Here is a 15,160-nt window from a genome sequence, read left to right on the forward strand (position 1 = left end):
ATAATTGTAATCTTGGCCCCATTAAAATCAATAGGTGTTTTGCCACTGATTGCAGTGTGGGGCATGGATTTCACCTTAAGTTTAGGGTTGCAGATATAAATCACAGAACCTGTTTCAGGTCTGCCAAAGTCCAGAGCTCTTAATGTTTGTGTGCATCACCATCACCCATTGTCTCAACTACATTTAAACCAACCACAAACTAATAGATGGTACGATCTTGTTCCTTTCACCTTCTAAGTCATTTGGTTAAAGGGAGTTAGTTGCACAAGAATATTGCTTATGATTAGTAGTTGTTTTTCCCCAGTGGAAATGAAAAATTGTTTACTGCAAGTTGGCAGTCTTCCTTTTGGTAATTAATGGCTGTGTAGAAAAGTCAATTTATAAAACAATTCAGTATTTTCAAAATATATAAGAATAATTTAAGATTAGACACCATTTTAGTAGCTAGAATACTTTGTCTTAAAAAGGAATAATTGATCTTAGATAAAGTATGTTCCTGTTCTTAGTTCTCAATATCTACATGAGCTGAACATACAATGAAATAGTTGTTCCTTTTAAATGGAAGCCACTGAATTTAAAACAGAACTGCAATGAATAGTCAACAAGGGGTTTTCTTTAACATGTAAAAAAAGTAAGATTTTTGCAAATTTTCACACTGAAAATAATTTTATTTTGATATGTCTAATATTACATTAGATATAAATCAGACAAGTCTTTTTTTTTTAAACTTAACCTTTAAATCTTGAAAATGCTATAGAGTTAGACAAAATAAAATAAGATCTTCTTTGTTAAGATACTACCTTCATTTCACCAGATTTCTTTTGCAAGGCTTCCATTAAATTTATTAGGTGTCTTGAACATGATTTGCAAAGACTGTATAACCTCTCCCGCACTGCTTTTTTAAAAGTCTGAAGAACAAGCATTTAAATTCCTTCAGAATTAAAGCAGGTGAGGGACTTTACATTCTCCAACACACACTTGTAAAATATCAGTCAGAACTGAGTAAAACAGCCAATACCAGCAGCAGGTTCAGAAATGTCATTTGAAATGTAAGTGATTTCCAACCACATTTCACAGTTTATTCACGTTGAGAAATGCTTTTTACCTGGTCAGATTTCAGATTGCTGAGCAGAGCAAAAGGATATAAATTTTCTAAGAATGGACCCTGTAATGCAGGGGTGGGCAAACTATGGCCCTGGGGCTGCATCCGGCCCTCCAGACGTTTTAATCTGGCCCTTGAGCTCCTGCTGTGGAGTGGGGTCTGGGGCTCGTCCCGCTCCATGCAACTCCCAGAAGCAGTGGCATGTGCCCCCTCTGGCTCCTATGTGTAGGGGCAGCCAGGAGGCTCCACACACTGCCTCCGCCAAGCGCCGCCCCCGCAGCTCCCATTGGCCAGGAACCACAGCCAATGGGAGCTGCAGAGGCGGCGCCTGCGGACAGGGCAGAGCTGCCTGGCTGCGCTTCTGCATAGGAGCTGGAGGGGGGATGTGCCGCTGCTTCTGGGAGCTACTTGAGCTTAGCGCCACTTAGGGCCCGCACTCCTGACCCCCTCCTGTGCCCCAGCCCTAATCCCGCTCCTGCCCTCTGAACCCCCCAGTCCCAGCCCGGAGCACCCTCCTGCACCCCAACCCCTCATCCCCAGCCCCATCTGAGCCTCCTCATTTCTGGCCCCACCCCAGAGCCCGCACCCCCAACTGGACCTCTCACCCCCCCTACACTCCCCCCCCCAATTTCGTGAGCATTCATGGCCCGCCCTACAATTTCCATACCCAAATGTGGCCCTTGGGCCAAAAAGTTTGCCAACCCCGGCTGTAATGGGAATGTTTACCCACATACTGGAAAAAAAAAATCATTTAAAGATCAGTGACACCAGAATCCTCAAAATTGGATGGATAATTTTAATTCCTAATGGAAGCTCTGCTCTGTGCAAACTTACAGTGGCACAATATTAAACTATCACAAGTTTGAGGTATTAACTGGAAAAGAAATATATACACCTATACACACATGCGCACACAGTATTCACAAGTCTAGTGATCCCAAGACCAGCAAACCTTGGTATTGAGTGAAAAGAAATCATGTACTTGTCAGGGAAATTATACATGCAAAGAAGCTTTAAAAATCACATTTCACATAACCCTTAATATAAGGAATATTTATGTTTCTGTTCAACATGCTTAAAAAGAAATTATTTAAACACATTGGAAAAAATTCATATCTTTAATAGTGAGTAACCAAACTGAAAAGGGAGCCTGAAACCTGAAGCTTTCCTTCAAGATTACAAAGTCATCCAAAAGATTATACCAAGAGGCCTCATTCCACCTACTTTCCCTTAAACACACAGACTAGATCTGCATGAAGGTTAAAGGATGGGTTTCTTTTTCCTTCTCCAAGTTTTTCCTATCAGTTCCCCCCCCCCTTCCTTCCTCCTTGCCTTCTACAGCTAAAACTAATGGGATTAGAAATGTAGATGCAGCCATCTATTCTGTTAAGTGCCCAAAACTGGACACGCTGATCACTGTGTTCATTCATTCCTCTATCCCACTATATGGAGGAAAAAAATGCATCTCCATGGCTCATGCAGATTTAATGGACGAAAGGGACTCTTGTGTTGGTTCATGATCATGAACCTAAATTTACCACATGGTTACTCAGTGGATTACAATCCACACAGTTCAAGTGGTAGGCTGACTCGGTTAGGAAAAAGGTGAATTTTCTGAAAGATCAAAACTGAAAATTTGTCAATTAACTATCAAGCATTGTGGGAATTTTATCCATTTTCAGAAGATTATAAATGTTTCTGCTATGATGGTTAATACCCAAAAAGCAAATGGATTAAAAAAATTTTTTTTAACTGAATGCCAACTCTCAAAGGTAACAGTAGAAGGTGACAAGTATCAGAGGGGTAGCCTTGTTAGTCTGGATCTATAAAAAGCAACAGGGTCCTATGGCACCTTATAGACTAACAGATGTATTAGAGCATAAGCTTTCGTGGGATGCTCAGAGACCTCATAAAGATAGTTCATGACTTACCTGCCCCTCCCCATTGAGGCCCATTTCCTGTAAATGCATTTTTATAGATATATGTGTATGCATATATTAGTATTTGCATGTGCATGGATCATATGACAATGGATCTGCATGATACTATATATGTATTACATAACTTCATTTCCCCTTTTGAATATGGTGTCACATAATGCAAGATTGCCTGTATTTTTATAACATACAAATAGTGGTTGTAAATATTCAGTATTTAGCTTGTTTAGATGGTTGTAACAGAAAGAACAATTTCAAAACCCCCAAGACCACGGGCAGATTTTCAAAGGAGCTCAGCACCCAACAGCTCTTATTGTATTGTGGGTGTTGGGAACTTTTGAAAATCTGACTGCTTTAATTGCCTAAATAGGAGCTAAGCTCTTTTGAAAAATCCCGCTCCACAACGAATTCTGAATACTTTTGAATATTTGGCCTTGTGTTAAAAACAAACCAACCACCAGGTCAGGCATAAAGAGATACAAATCATTCTTGCAAAATATGAAAAGGGCAATTAGTTTTAATGAAAGTTGAGGACCCACCATCTCCTACCAAAAATACTAATAGGAACATAGGATAAGATAATGGATTTGGTGCTACTAAGCTAACTCCTAAAGAGATTCCCAATGAAATAAGATCCCTGTAAAATCTTCAACTGCAATCAACAGCCTCATTAACAGATCATGGGAGCTTCTGGAATAATTAAAATGGCTACATGGGGGCGTGGGGGTGTATGAATGGTAAACAGAGGTTTAAGATTACACTGTTCCTTACTGTACACCAAGAATGATTTAAAGTAAACTGCAATGGCTTTGCCAAGGGCTATGGGCCTGATCCTGCAATTGGTTAATTCCACTTTTTTGTTCCTCCCTCCACCACCCCCCCCCAGTCCCACTGGAAGTCCCCAAAGAGCAACTGCATCACTGTCACCTACTAAACTCAAACACACTCACTCTACAGGCATCATGTACCCTGTATCCCACAGCTTCAGGAAGTCCCTTAATTTGTCAGCATGGATACATAGAACGTAAATACTCAGTCCATGGAATTAAATTATACTGAATTGCATTTAATAAATGGTATGTTTGCCATTGATTTCAATTAAATGGAATTTTGCTACTGATTTCAATGAAAGCAGCTTCATGGTGTTTGCGTACAGGAGTCTGCTTGCAAACCCAGATCCTAAGAGGGAGAAGGAAAGTATTTGGCTATGTAAAATGGTTATTAAGCACTGTATCTTCAGCAAAATTACTTCCAAGGGCCTGAGAAATCTGAGCTCCACATTTTCTGGTTTCTGCTAGAGTAACACTACAAGTACTACAGGGACAGGAAAACAGGGGGTTTAAATAATGAAATATTTCGATCACACCTACAATATATCTATGGAATGTGATGTTTGTTCTCTCTGGAAAAGAAACCGAGAAGGCTGCAGTGCAGGCTCTTAAGCAGCGTAAGCTGTCATTGGATAAGAGGGAAGGTCCTCATTGATTAGTAACTGGTTAAAGGATAGGGAACAAAGGGTAGGAATAAATGGTCAGTTTCCAGAATGGAGAGCAGTAAATAGTGGTGTCCCCCAGGGGTCTGTACTGGGACCAGTCCTATTCAATATGTTAATAAATGATCCAGAAAAAGGGGTAAACAGTGAGGTGACAAAATTTGCAGATGATACAAAACTACTCAAGACAGTTAATTCCAAAGAGTTACAAGGGGATCTCACAAAAGTGGGTGACTGGACAATAACATGGCAGATGAAATTCAATGTTGATAAATGCAAAGTAATGCACGTTAGAAAATGTAATCTCAACCTATAAAATGTCGGGGTCTAAATTAGCTGTTACCACTCAAAAAAGATCTTGGAGTCATTGTGAATAGTTCTCTGAAAACATCCACTCAATGTGCAGTGGCAAGCAAAAAAGCTAACAATGTTGGGAATCATTAGGAAAGGGATAGATAATAAGACAAAGTATCATATTGCCTCTATATAAATCCCTGGTATGCCCACATCTTGATTACTATATGCAGATCTGATCGCTCCATCTCAAGAAAGATATATTGGAATTGGAAAAGGTACATAAAAGGGCAACAAAAATGATTAGGGGTGTGGAACAGCTTCCATATGAGGAAAGATTAATAAGACTAGGACTTTTCAGCATGGAAAAGAGATGACTAATGAGGGGATATGATAGAGGTCTATAAAATCGTAACTGGTGTGGAGAAAGTAAATAAGGAAGTGTTATTTACTTCTCCTCATAACACAAGAACTAAGGGTCACTCAATGAAATTAAATAGGCAGATTTAAAACAAACAAAAGGAAGTATTTCTTCACAAAACGCACAGTCAACCTGTGGAACTCTTTGCCAGAGGATGCTGTGAAGGCCAAGACTACAACAGAGTTCAAACAAGAACTAGATATGTTCATGGAGGATAGGTCCATCAATGGCCTTTAGCCGGGATGGGTAGGGATGGTGTCCCTAGACTCTGTTTGCCAGAAGCTGGGAATGGGCAACAGGATGGATCACTTGATGATTATCTGTTCTGTTTATTCTCTCTGGAGTACCTGGAATTGGCCACTGTTGGAAGACAGGATACTGGGCTAGATGGACCTTTGGTCTGACCCAATATGGCCATTCTTATGGCCACTTTGGTGAATTAAATAAAAAGGGTGAAAGTTTCAGGTAATGATGCCTACCCTTGAGTTCCCTTGTCCATTTTTGGTTTTACTATCGCATTTTCCTATGTATTTCTCTGCTTGTTGCTGTGTGAAAGATCCACACAGAGGACACGGACTCCCCTGAATAGTGAGTTTAGTCAGTGAAACTACTACAAAATAAACAATCTTGAAAAATAGATATTGTTTTCCCCCTTCAATCAATAATAGCACTCTTACTTGTTACTTGTAAGAATAGGTCAAAGATTTCCAGAGGGAAGTTTTTAAGTTGACTCTGTCCCTTTAAAATAAAGTGCTACCTATATTTTAATGGCTATAAACTTTGTCTTTTGTAATCTTACAAATAAGTTTTTTTAAAGTCCTAAGTTCACTTTTAAGTTTGGTTTTAGTTAAACAAACAGAACTTCCACTAAAATGTTTACCAAATGTGTAAAATATATATTACCTTAAACTGGTAACAAATCAGGGTTCTCAACTGACTAAAACAAGATGTTATTTTGTGGGGATTTTTTTAAAGGTCATTTTTGCAAAGGAAATAAATGGGCTTGGTTTTGCTTCTTTATTACATATCAAGTTGGCCTGCAAGGATCTGTTTTGTTAAATTATTTTTCTCAGCTTATTTTTCAGTTGAGAAATTCAGGTTCTGTGCATGCTGGAAAACTCTGGTGACTGGCGAACTAGTGAAGTGACTGACTCATAAGAGTCTAAAAGTAAAATCTGAGCAGCTAAGAAGTGCAGGGATTTTTAGTCAGACTGCTTAAAATTCTGGTTTGGTTTTATGATAATATTTAACTTATGACTAATTAACATTTTTGAGAAAGGATATTTACCCCTTCAGTAAACATCTTGCTCACAAGAAACATACTTTGAGCTACCCAGAAGATCCTTCAGCAAAACCAAGGAAGAGGAGGACTTGACATTCCTGATATTTTTAAGCTAAAAGGTAAAAAAAAACCCAGACTTTTATTTTTAAAATACATTACAAAGAAGCAAAAGAGGACACATGGCCAACTTTAAAAGAATCCTTACAGATCACCTTTAAGGTAGGCAGGTATGGGAAGTAATACCCATGCTTCCCCAGTCCCCATACCCTGGTCTCAGTAAGAGACTGCAAATACTTAATCTATCAAGTGTTAAGCAGCATTTTTCAACCAATCAAAACATGTTTTTTAAACAGAATATTCTTAGAAAGGTAATTATTTTTCTAATAATTTATAATTCAATGGAATGTAGCAGCCTAGTTCTAACTGTGCAGTAACTATATCTTTATCGTAAGCAGCTTTATTAAACACATTTCTTAACTGTGGTTTCACAGCCCCAATATTTTATAAACGCACTATGAAATAATTTCCCTTTGTGTTCACTGAAAAAATGGCACCCACAAGCATACAGGTGTATCTACGAAACAGGAGGCCAGTGCCTTTGTTCAAAACCATTGAAAAAATTCCTCTAAGACTATATAGAGAATTTGACAAGTTCTTTGATGTTATTTTGATCTCCAAATTAGCATATTTATGATGCTTTTGGGATACTTTTAGAATTTAGGGAATCCACATTTGCTTGCTTGCTTTACTTCGAAGGCAAACTGAAAACATTTGGATGATTCTAAAATAAATAGATGAATGCGATGATACATCATCCCTCTCTTCTTGCTCCAAAACCTGATTAGTGGGGACACTCAGGACAGAAACCCTGCTTCATTTCAGTTTTCAGCTCTTCGCTTTGAAGTTCACCTTTGATTTGTACTATGAAGACTACCTCTTTCAAAAGACCAAGAATGTTTTGGTTTAGCTATTAGCTTTTTACATCACTAGCCAGCCTGTTCCATGTTACACAACCATATACAATATTGGGCATTTCCAGTGAGACACTTTAGAAAAGGTCCACACACAAGACTTAAGGGTCACTCAAATTAGCAACATTTAATGTGGCTCTAAGGACTAACTATGCTCACAAAGTACACCAGTGTAAATCTAAAGTAAGCCCAATGAAGCGAATAGGCCAGTGACTTCAGTTAAGTAATTACACTGGTATAACCCGAGAGCAGAATTTGCCTCCTCGCAATTTGATAAATTATTTAAAGAGAAATTCTCTAAAACAATGTACTGCCCTTATTACTAAATAGCCAGCATTCGCAAATGAAAGACAAAATATTTTGCTATGTTGCATTGACAAACAGTCCAATGATGTAGAAATTTCACCTACTACACTCAAAACACTTATTTCTTTCTATAGGCACCACACACCCTGTATCCAGCTGTTTCAAAATGTCCCTTACTTTGGGACAGCATGTGTGGATACATATAACTTACATGTTCAGTCCATGGAATTAAATTATACTTTATTCTATTTAATAGTTAAATGGTATGTTTTCTCATCTATATGAAGTCCATCCAGCAAGATTGTGGACTGAAACAACTTTCTATCTTGTGACTTCCTCTTGTTCCTGTACTTGATCAAATTTGTGGGGCTCTGATCAGGGCAGAATATTACAAACCAGCTAAGCATTTAATAGTTAGTTGTCAGAAGTGTTAAAAGGCACAAGGCTTGACTTGAGCAGTGATTTCCCTGTTCCACTTGTGATGAGTGAAAAGGAATTAGTTTTAGGATACTAGCTTGAAATGAGAAACTGCAAAATCACCCGAGAGGAAAGATTGTTTTTTTTTTTTTTTTACTCTAAATTACTATTGCAGGTTTTCCCTCTACCTTTTCAGTGAAATATAAGGAACCTGGGAATGCATGTTCAACATGCTTATGGACTTATACTACTGAAATGCCAAAGGACAGAGTTGCTGTAAATTACTACAAGTACTAAAAGCAATGTTCATAACTTCTGTACAGCACTTTACAAATATTTACTTTTAAAAGAGATTAGTGAAGCTCTTGGTTTTCTTAGTATTGGTCAGAAATTCTTAAAAACAACAGCTAACTGCTACTCTATGCTAAATCAATTTATCCCAACATATATTTAAGAATATACACTGCTATATTTTTAAAATATCAAGTTCCTCTAAGCTGGTAAAGCCTGAAGATTGTACATAAGGTTAGAGATAAAGTGTTTAAATTTTTTTGTTTAAACTACACACACTTGACATCTGAATAAGGAGTGATGTAGTCATACTATTTATTTCATCAGTGAAACAAAATATTTTATGGAGCTAAATTTCTGAGATTTTAAATAGAAAGTCATTTAACTTGTATATACACAAAGTGTTCTTTCCATAGATATTTACATGACAAATATGTTAGAGGAGAACCACTATGACCAAGCCTCTACAAGTGTGGCATCCTTTCTGAGCTACTCTCTGCTGAAAGAATTCACGGAAGCCTTTGAAGTAAAATCTAAACAATTAAAATATGTAAACTGACTTTGTTCTATATTTCATAGTAGATAAAGAAGCCATTAAATGATATTTCATTATAAGGATTCTGGAAACAGCTACACAGTAGAGTTTTAAATCCACCCTCCTTTCAACTTTCAGGATGAAACTAAATCTCTTCTCACTTGACAGGAGAGATATAATAGTGTACTTAAGGATGCACAGCTAAAATTCTAGTTCATCCTCCTCGGTAGATACTGGTCAGCCTTTCTAGTTCTTTGCAGTTGTCCATTGGCAAGGAGTCTGCTTTCATTCGGAGGCGATCATCTCGGTACACTTTTGCTGCATACAGCAAATCAGTTTCTTAAAAAAGAAAAAAAGATTTTTAGGGTTAAAGTACTAATTGCACATGTATGTAGGACTCTCTCACTCAGAACTTCCCCAAGCATCTGACATCTAAATCCTCCCCACACCTTGCATCACTCTGTTTGCTGCTCCCAACTAATAATCATAGTGACATCAATGTGTAGTTTTATTGCAGGCTTCCCTCTGCTGGATTTCCATCAGCGTTGCTTGCCAGTTTGAAGTTCAATGCTGGTAAAAAGCAACAGAGGGTCCTGTGGCACCTTTGAGACTAACAGAAGTACTGGGAGCATAAGCTTTCGTGGGTAAGAACCTCACTTCTTCAGATGCTGGTAAGAGACTTTCAATGTTCTTATATTTCAATCCATAGTTACCGATTTCAAAGAGATTCCCTATCCCCCTTTACTTGCTTACTTACCGTACACCAATAAAGATGTTGACCACTTCACCCCTGTGGTCAATGATCTTATGTGTGATCTTAATGATACACCTCTAGTTATCCTGGCAGTGTTCAAAATCCATTCTGAGAGTTAAATGCCTTTTAGACCTAGTTGCCCAGTTCACTAAATATACCAATTTCTCAGTGATAAAATAATCCTTGGGTTCTGTTTTATAGGAGTGCCTACCAGTCCTACATTGTGGAGTATCTGATTTGCACAACGTCTCTCTTTCGGTCTTACGTTAAAATTCTAACTAATAAATCATTCATTGAAGACAAACAGCTTTGGAAAGAAGTTTTTAAAAGAGCAAAGAATGACATCCAAAAAACCGCCACTGAACACAGAGCAGATATTTTCATAAATAAATACAAAGCAGGAATAACTTACTACACATACAGAAACTCTAATTTGTAGGATTTGTTTTTTTGTTGTTTTTAAAAGCTATTTAGGAAGTTTTAATAGGTTTACATCATCAATGCCATGTAAACAACACAAACAAAATGATTATATTACTGCATAATGAGAAATTATCAAATCCCTTCAATTTAACAGGGCATTACCATATTACAGAGTGAGCCTTGTTACACCATCTAGGACATATTGTTTCCGATGTCTTTATTAAATAGAGTCAAACTTCTGACTCTACTCTTGTTCAGCTTCACTTCTGCCATTGCCAGTACATACTCTAGAGCAGTGGTTCCCAAACTGAGGTTCGTGAACCCCTGGGGGTTCGCGAAATGTTACAGGGGGTTCTTGGAAAAAAATCCCTAATGGAGGACAGAGCTGTCCCTAGGGACCCCGGGCAGCACGGGGCCAGCAGCCCGGAGCCCCTGGACTTCCAAGAGCTAAGCAGATCAAAGCAAGCATATCTATCACACTGAGGAGATTTAAACTTCAAGACTCCTTATAAGAAATAGAAAGGGAGGTGGATATTTTTTGCTGTTTTTAAAATTAAATAGGCAGCTAGTATTGTTTTTTTTTTTAATTATTATGAAGAACAAGTTTAAGCTTTGTTGTAATGTGCATTGTTTGCCTGGACTGCTCAAGACCTGAATGCTTGTGTAGGAGGAACTCTTTGAGTTGGCTTCTTAAATACCTTCATGATGTTTCACATCTGATACTCCTTGATGAAACATAGGAGCCTTGTCTTATAACAGGCTTATTCAAAGTGATAGAAGCTACAAAAGTGAGATCTTGGAAGAGTGTTGCCATTTTCATAATGTAATAAAATATACTGTAATAATAATAATGAATAATAAATAGTGTGTAATATGCATGTCATAAAAACAAATTTTATATTTCCCAGATCACTGCTTTTATCATTTATACTCAGACAAAAGAAAATCCCTGGAAATATACATTTTTAGGAGAGGGTTCCCGAGACTCAACATTTTAGTGAAAGGGGTTCACAGGTTGTTGAAGTTTGGAAACCCCTGCTCTAGAGTACTGTCTTTTCCTACCCTCCTTTTCCTGGTTTCAGAATCTGCCAATGTTTTTTAACCAGATCATCATATTTTCGACCTCTGGGGTATCCTCTTTTGTGTGTGAAATGTGGATTTCTATCCTAAGAAACCCGAGCGTATATTCCCCTCGTTTAAAGTCTCTAACTATATAATACTGATTTTTGAAGCTGAGAGTTTAAGTGGGAATCCCCATCTTTAGCAGAGCTCTGCCATCCTGCCAGCTGCTACAATCTCCCCTAGCTCTCTCCTCTTTTTTTAAAGCTTGGGCTAGAGCTGGTTGGAGAATTTTGATGGAATCATATTCCATTGGAACATGTGGTTCTGTCTAAACTGAAACAGTTAGCAAAAATAGGTTAATTTCACTTTCATTTCAGAAGCAAACCCTGAAAAAAAGTTCTAATGTTGAAACATCACATTTCAACTTTTTGGAATGAAACATTTAGATTTTTCATTTTGAAATGACTATTTTGATTTTTTTTTAAAATTTTTATATTATGCGTTATACAAAACATTCAGATTGTCATAACAAAACATTTCAACCTGAAATGATTTTCTTCAGAAATTTTCCTTCACAGATCATTGTAAAGTTTTAGGCTTCCATTCTGATTCAGAATGAAGCCAAATTCCAAAACCTTGGAAGTGTTTGCAAAATGTATCTTCTGCACACAGCTCTAGTTAGGACAGAAAGGTTCTGGAAAAATTGCAGCTTATTCCCTTTGAGTACAAGTTGCAGATGCCCTCTTTTTTTCAAAATTAAATCTTTCTGCTGATAGTGATGAAATGTCACAATGACAATGAGGACTGTTAAGAGGCCCAGGTGGAGAGACCAGCACCCTATGTACTCTGTGCCCCCCAGAGCTCTGATTGATGAACTCTGTAACTGAAGTTATTGTGTAGTCCCTTTGTTAACACCCTTTGTTAAGCTCAAATCTACAAATAAATCTATATGTTTCCTATTCTAAATAGCAAACTTATCCTGTAGAAAAATAGGATTTAGTTGAAAAACCTTTTTTTTTTTTTTTTTTTAAAAGCAGGAAAATGTTATTTGACCACATTTTATGACAGGAAATTTTAAAATGAGTTTTCATTTCCAACTACTTCTCCTTTCAGTTTAGGTTTCAAAACTGAACTATTTTGATTTTTACTTTTGGAATCTTCACCCACCCCTTTTCACCCTTGTTTACACCCCCCACCTTTTACGACTGGAAAAAAGAAAGCATAAGGCCAGTAGAAATTAACAAACCTCAGAAAGTAGGAAAACCTATTTCGCTGGGTTTTTTTTGTACTTTCCCCCTCAGGATAATGTTGGATAGAAGTGTGGGGTTTTTTAGTGTGAGAAGGTGGAGAATATGCTCTTAAAAAAAATCTGAATTTAAAAAAGTAAAAACAAATTAGAGAAAGTACTATGTGTGCTTACTTTCCATTTTTCCATGTTTAAACAAGCGAGGAAGGGTACCCCATCCTACTTTCACAAACTTAAAAAAAATCTCTATCGCATCAGTGTTTCCAATTGGGGAAAAAGAGGGGGGGGTATGAAGAGGGGGAGAGAGGAGAAAAAAATATCAGAATTCAAAACTCAAAATTTTAAATTAAAATGTTTTAATTTCTTTTCAAAATTTCTCAAAAAGTGCGAATGAAAAATGTTTGTTCAAAATCTTCCATGGGAAAAAATTATTTTGGCCAACTCTAGTATTAATGAGGATGAGCTCTAAGTTTTACTCTAAAGGATGTTAATTTATGTTGGAGGGACAAAAAATAGGGATCTACTGTATTTTCTGGCGTATAAGACTACCTTGTAACCCAGGAAAATCTTCTCAAAAGTCGGGGGTCGTCTTATACGCCGGGTGTCGTCTTATAGGGCGGGTGCTGAAACTTCCAAGCCGGACTGGAGAATCTGTGGTCACCGCATATGGTGGGGGGAGCTCAAAAATGGCCACAGCCGCATCCCCGCCGTATGCGGCGACCATATGAAAGCAGCAAGGGCGGAGCAAGCTGCAGGCGTCCGGGACGCCCGGGGTATAGAAAAAAGAGAGAGAGCGGCGCTGTGCCCAGAAAAACACGCGGTAGCGCAAACACGCCTCTTTCACCCGTCGCCCTTGTATCCTATTACCTCCTTCTCTGCCTCTCAGATCTCACTCCTGAGGATTGCAGTGAAGCGGCACAGGCACGCATGTGCGAGATCTGAGAGGCAGAGAAGGAGGTAATAGGATACAAGGGCGGGCCAGACGGGTGAAAGAGGCGTGTTTGCGCTACCGCTCTGATAGTCTTGGAGACAGGGAGGGCTGGGCAGGCAGGGAGAGCTGACCAATCCAAGCAGGCTTTGTATACAACAACCAGCCAATCGCCGGTAAGGTACATCGCTGTTGTATACTGGGTACCACATACAGTACAGCACCAGTATCTGTACCTGTTCATACAGTATAGCACCAGTACATACAGTACAGTATACAAATTTCCAACAGTCAAAACCCCATCATGGCTCCACCAGCAAGAAGAAAGAAATATGAAGCCAGTTTCAAACTTAAAGTTGTAAACTTTGCCATGGAACATAATAACTAAAAGAGTATGCCAAGGGGTAAGTGTGCATTAAGAAGAGGCACCCCACATTGGCCAGAACTCGAAAAACATGTAGCAGACATGGTGAATGAGCATCGCCAAAACGGTTATGTAGTGACACGAAATAAAATACGTTTGTTTGCACTTCAGTGGGCCAAATCTAACCCAGATCACAGCAACAGATTTAAGGCCACTGTATCCTGGTGTACTAGATTCATGGGAAGGCATAATATGGTACTGAGGCAAAAGACGAAAATTGCCCAAAAATTACCTGCAGATCTTGATAGCAAAGTAAATAGTTTCCATCGATACGTAATACAACAGCGCACTAAACATGGCTATGCGTTAAGTAGTATTGGAAATATGGATGAAACTCCAATTAATTTTGATATGGTTGGAAATAAAACTGTCCATCAAAAAGGTGAAAAAACAATTTTAATTAAAACAACAGGACATGAGAAGTCCAGTTTTACAGTGGTACTAGGATGCACAGCTGATGGCGCCAAACTGAGACCAATGATTATTTTTAAAAGAAAAAAACAATGCCGAAACTCAAGTTCCCTGTTGGTTGTTTTGTACATGTGAATGAAAAAGGCTGGATGGATGAAGAAGGGGTAAAGCTATGGCTTGATAATGTATGGAGCAGGCGACCAGGTGGACTTATTCAAAAATGTAGTCTACTGGTGTGGGATATGTTCAGGGCTCATTTAACTCCCAGCACCAAGCAAATTGGACTTGCAAGACTAAACACAGATGTGGCAGTTATTCCTGCAGGATTGACATCGTTGGTACAGCCACTGGATGTGTGCCTAAACAAGCCATTTAAAGATCGCATTCGAGAACAGTGGAATGAATGGATGGTTAGCGGCGAAAAGTCATTCACAAAAGGAGGAAACATGCGTGCTCCACAGTTGGATGTTTTGTGCAAGTTTGTCATAAAAGCCTGGAATTATATTGATGCAGAAACAGTAATCAAGTCTTTCAAGAAGTGTGGCATATCAAATTCATTAGATGGTATGGAGGATGACTACTTGTGGCAAGATGAAAAGGAAGCTGAAGCTGAGACCACACCATCTGATACGGAATTCGATCCATACGATGACTGCCTTACAAATGTATCACAAGATGTCATTGATGTACTTATGATATCAGATGACGAACAGGAGGATTTTGAAGGCTTTTAAAGGGAAACTGTCATGCCAGCAAAACCTGTAAAAATACCATAGCTTGCAGTTATGATGGGCGTTGCTAACTCGCCAGGGACTTGCCCGGCACTTGCTCTCTCTCTATTGTTTGTTATCTTCCTCCTATCAT

At 38.4% G+C, this 15,160-nt stretch overlaps 2 protein-coding genes across 2 annotated transcripts in view; one reads left to right on the forward strand and one right to left on the reverse strand.

Moving 5' to 3' along the window:
* LOC135983898 (general transcription factor II-I repeat domain-containing protein 2A-like) overlaps positions 1-15,160 on the forward strand; it is a 984,084-nt gene that overhangs the window by 208,184 nt on the left and 760,740 nt on the right. The gene's annotated exons all lie outside the window — the stretch shown is intronic.
* The window catches only part of DNAJB14 (DnaJ heat shock protein family (Hsp40) member B14), a 33,697-nt gene continuing 25,167 nt past the window's right edge, over positions 6,631-15,160 (reverse strand). Inside the window, exon 8 of the mRNA XM_008179136.4 lies at positions 6,631-9,387. Within this exon, the coding sequence (XP_008177358.2) occupies positions 9,263-9,387 (125 nt within the window). The 3' untranslated portion in view covers positions 6,631-9,262. The remainder of the gene's footprint in view (positions 9,388-15,160) is intronic.

This window comes from Chrysemys picta, chromosome 5 (assembly GCF_011386835.1).
Source record: "Chrysemys picta bellii isolate R12L10 chromosome 5, ASM1138683v2, whole genome shotgun sequence".
Lineage (NCBI taxonomy): Eukaryota > Metazoa > Chordata > Testudines > Emydidae > Chrysemys > Chrysemys picta.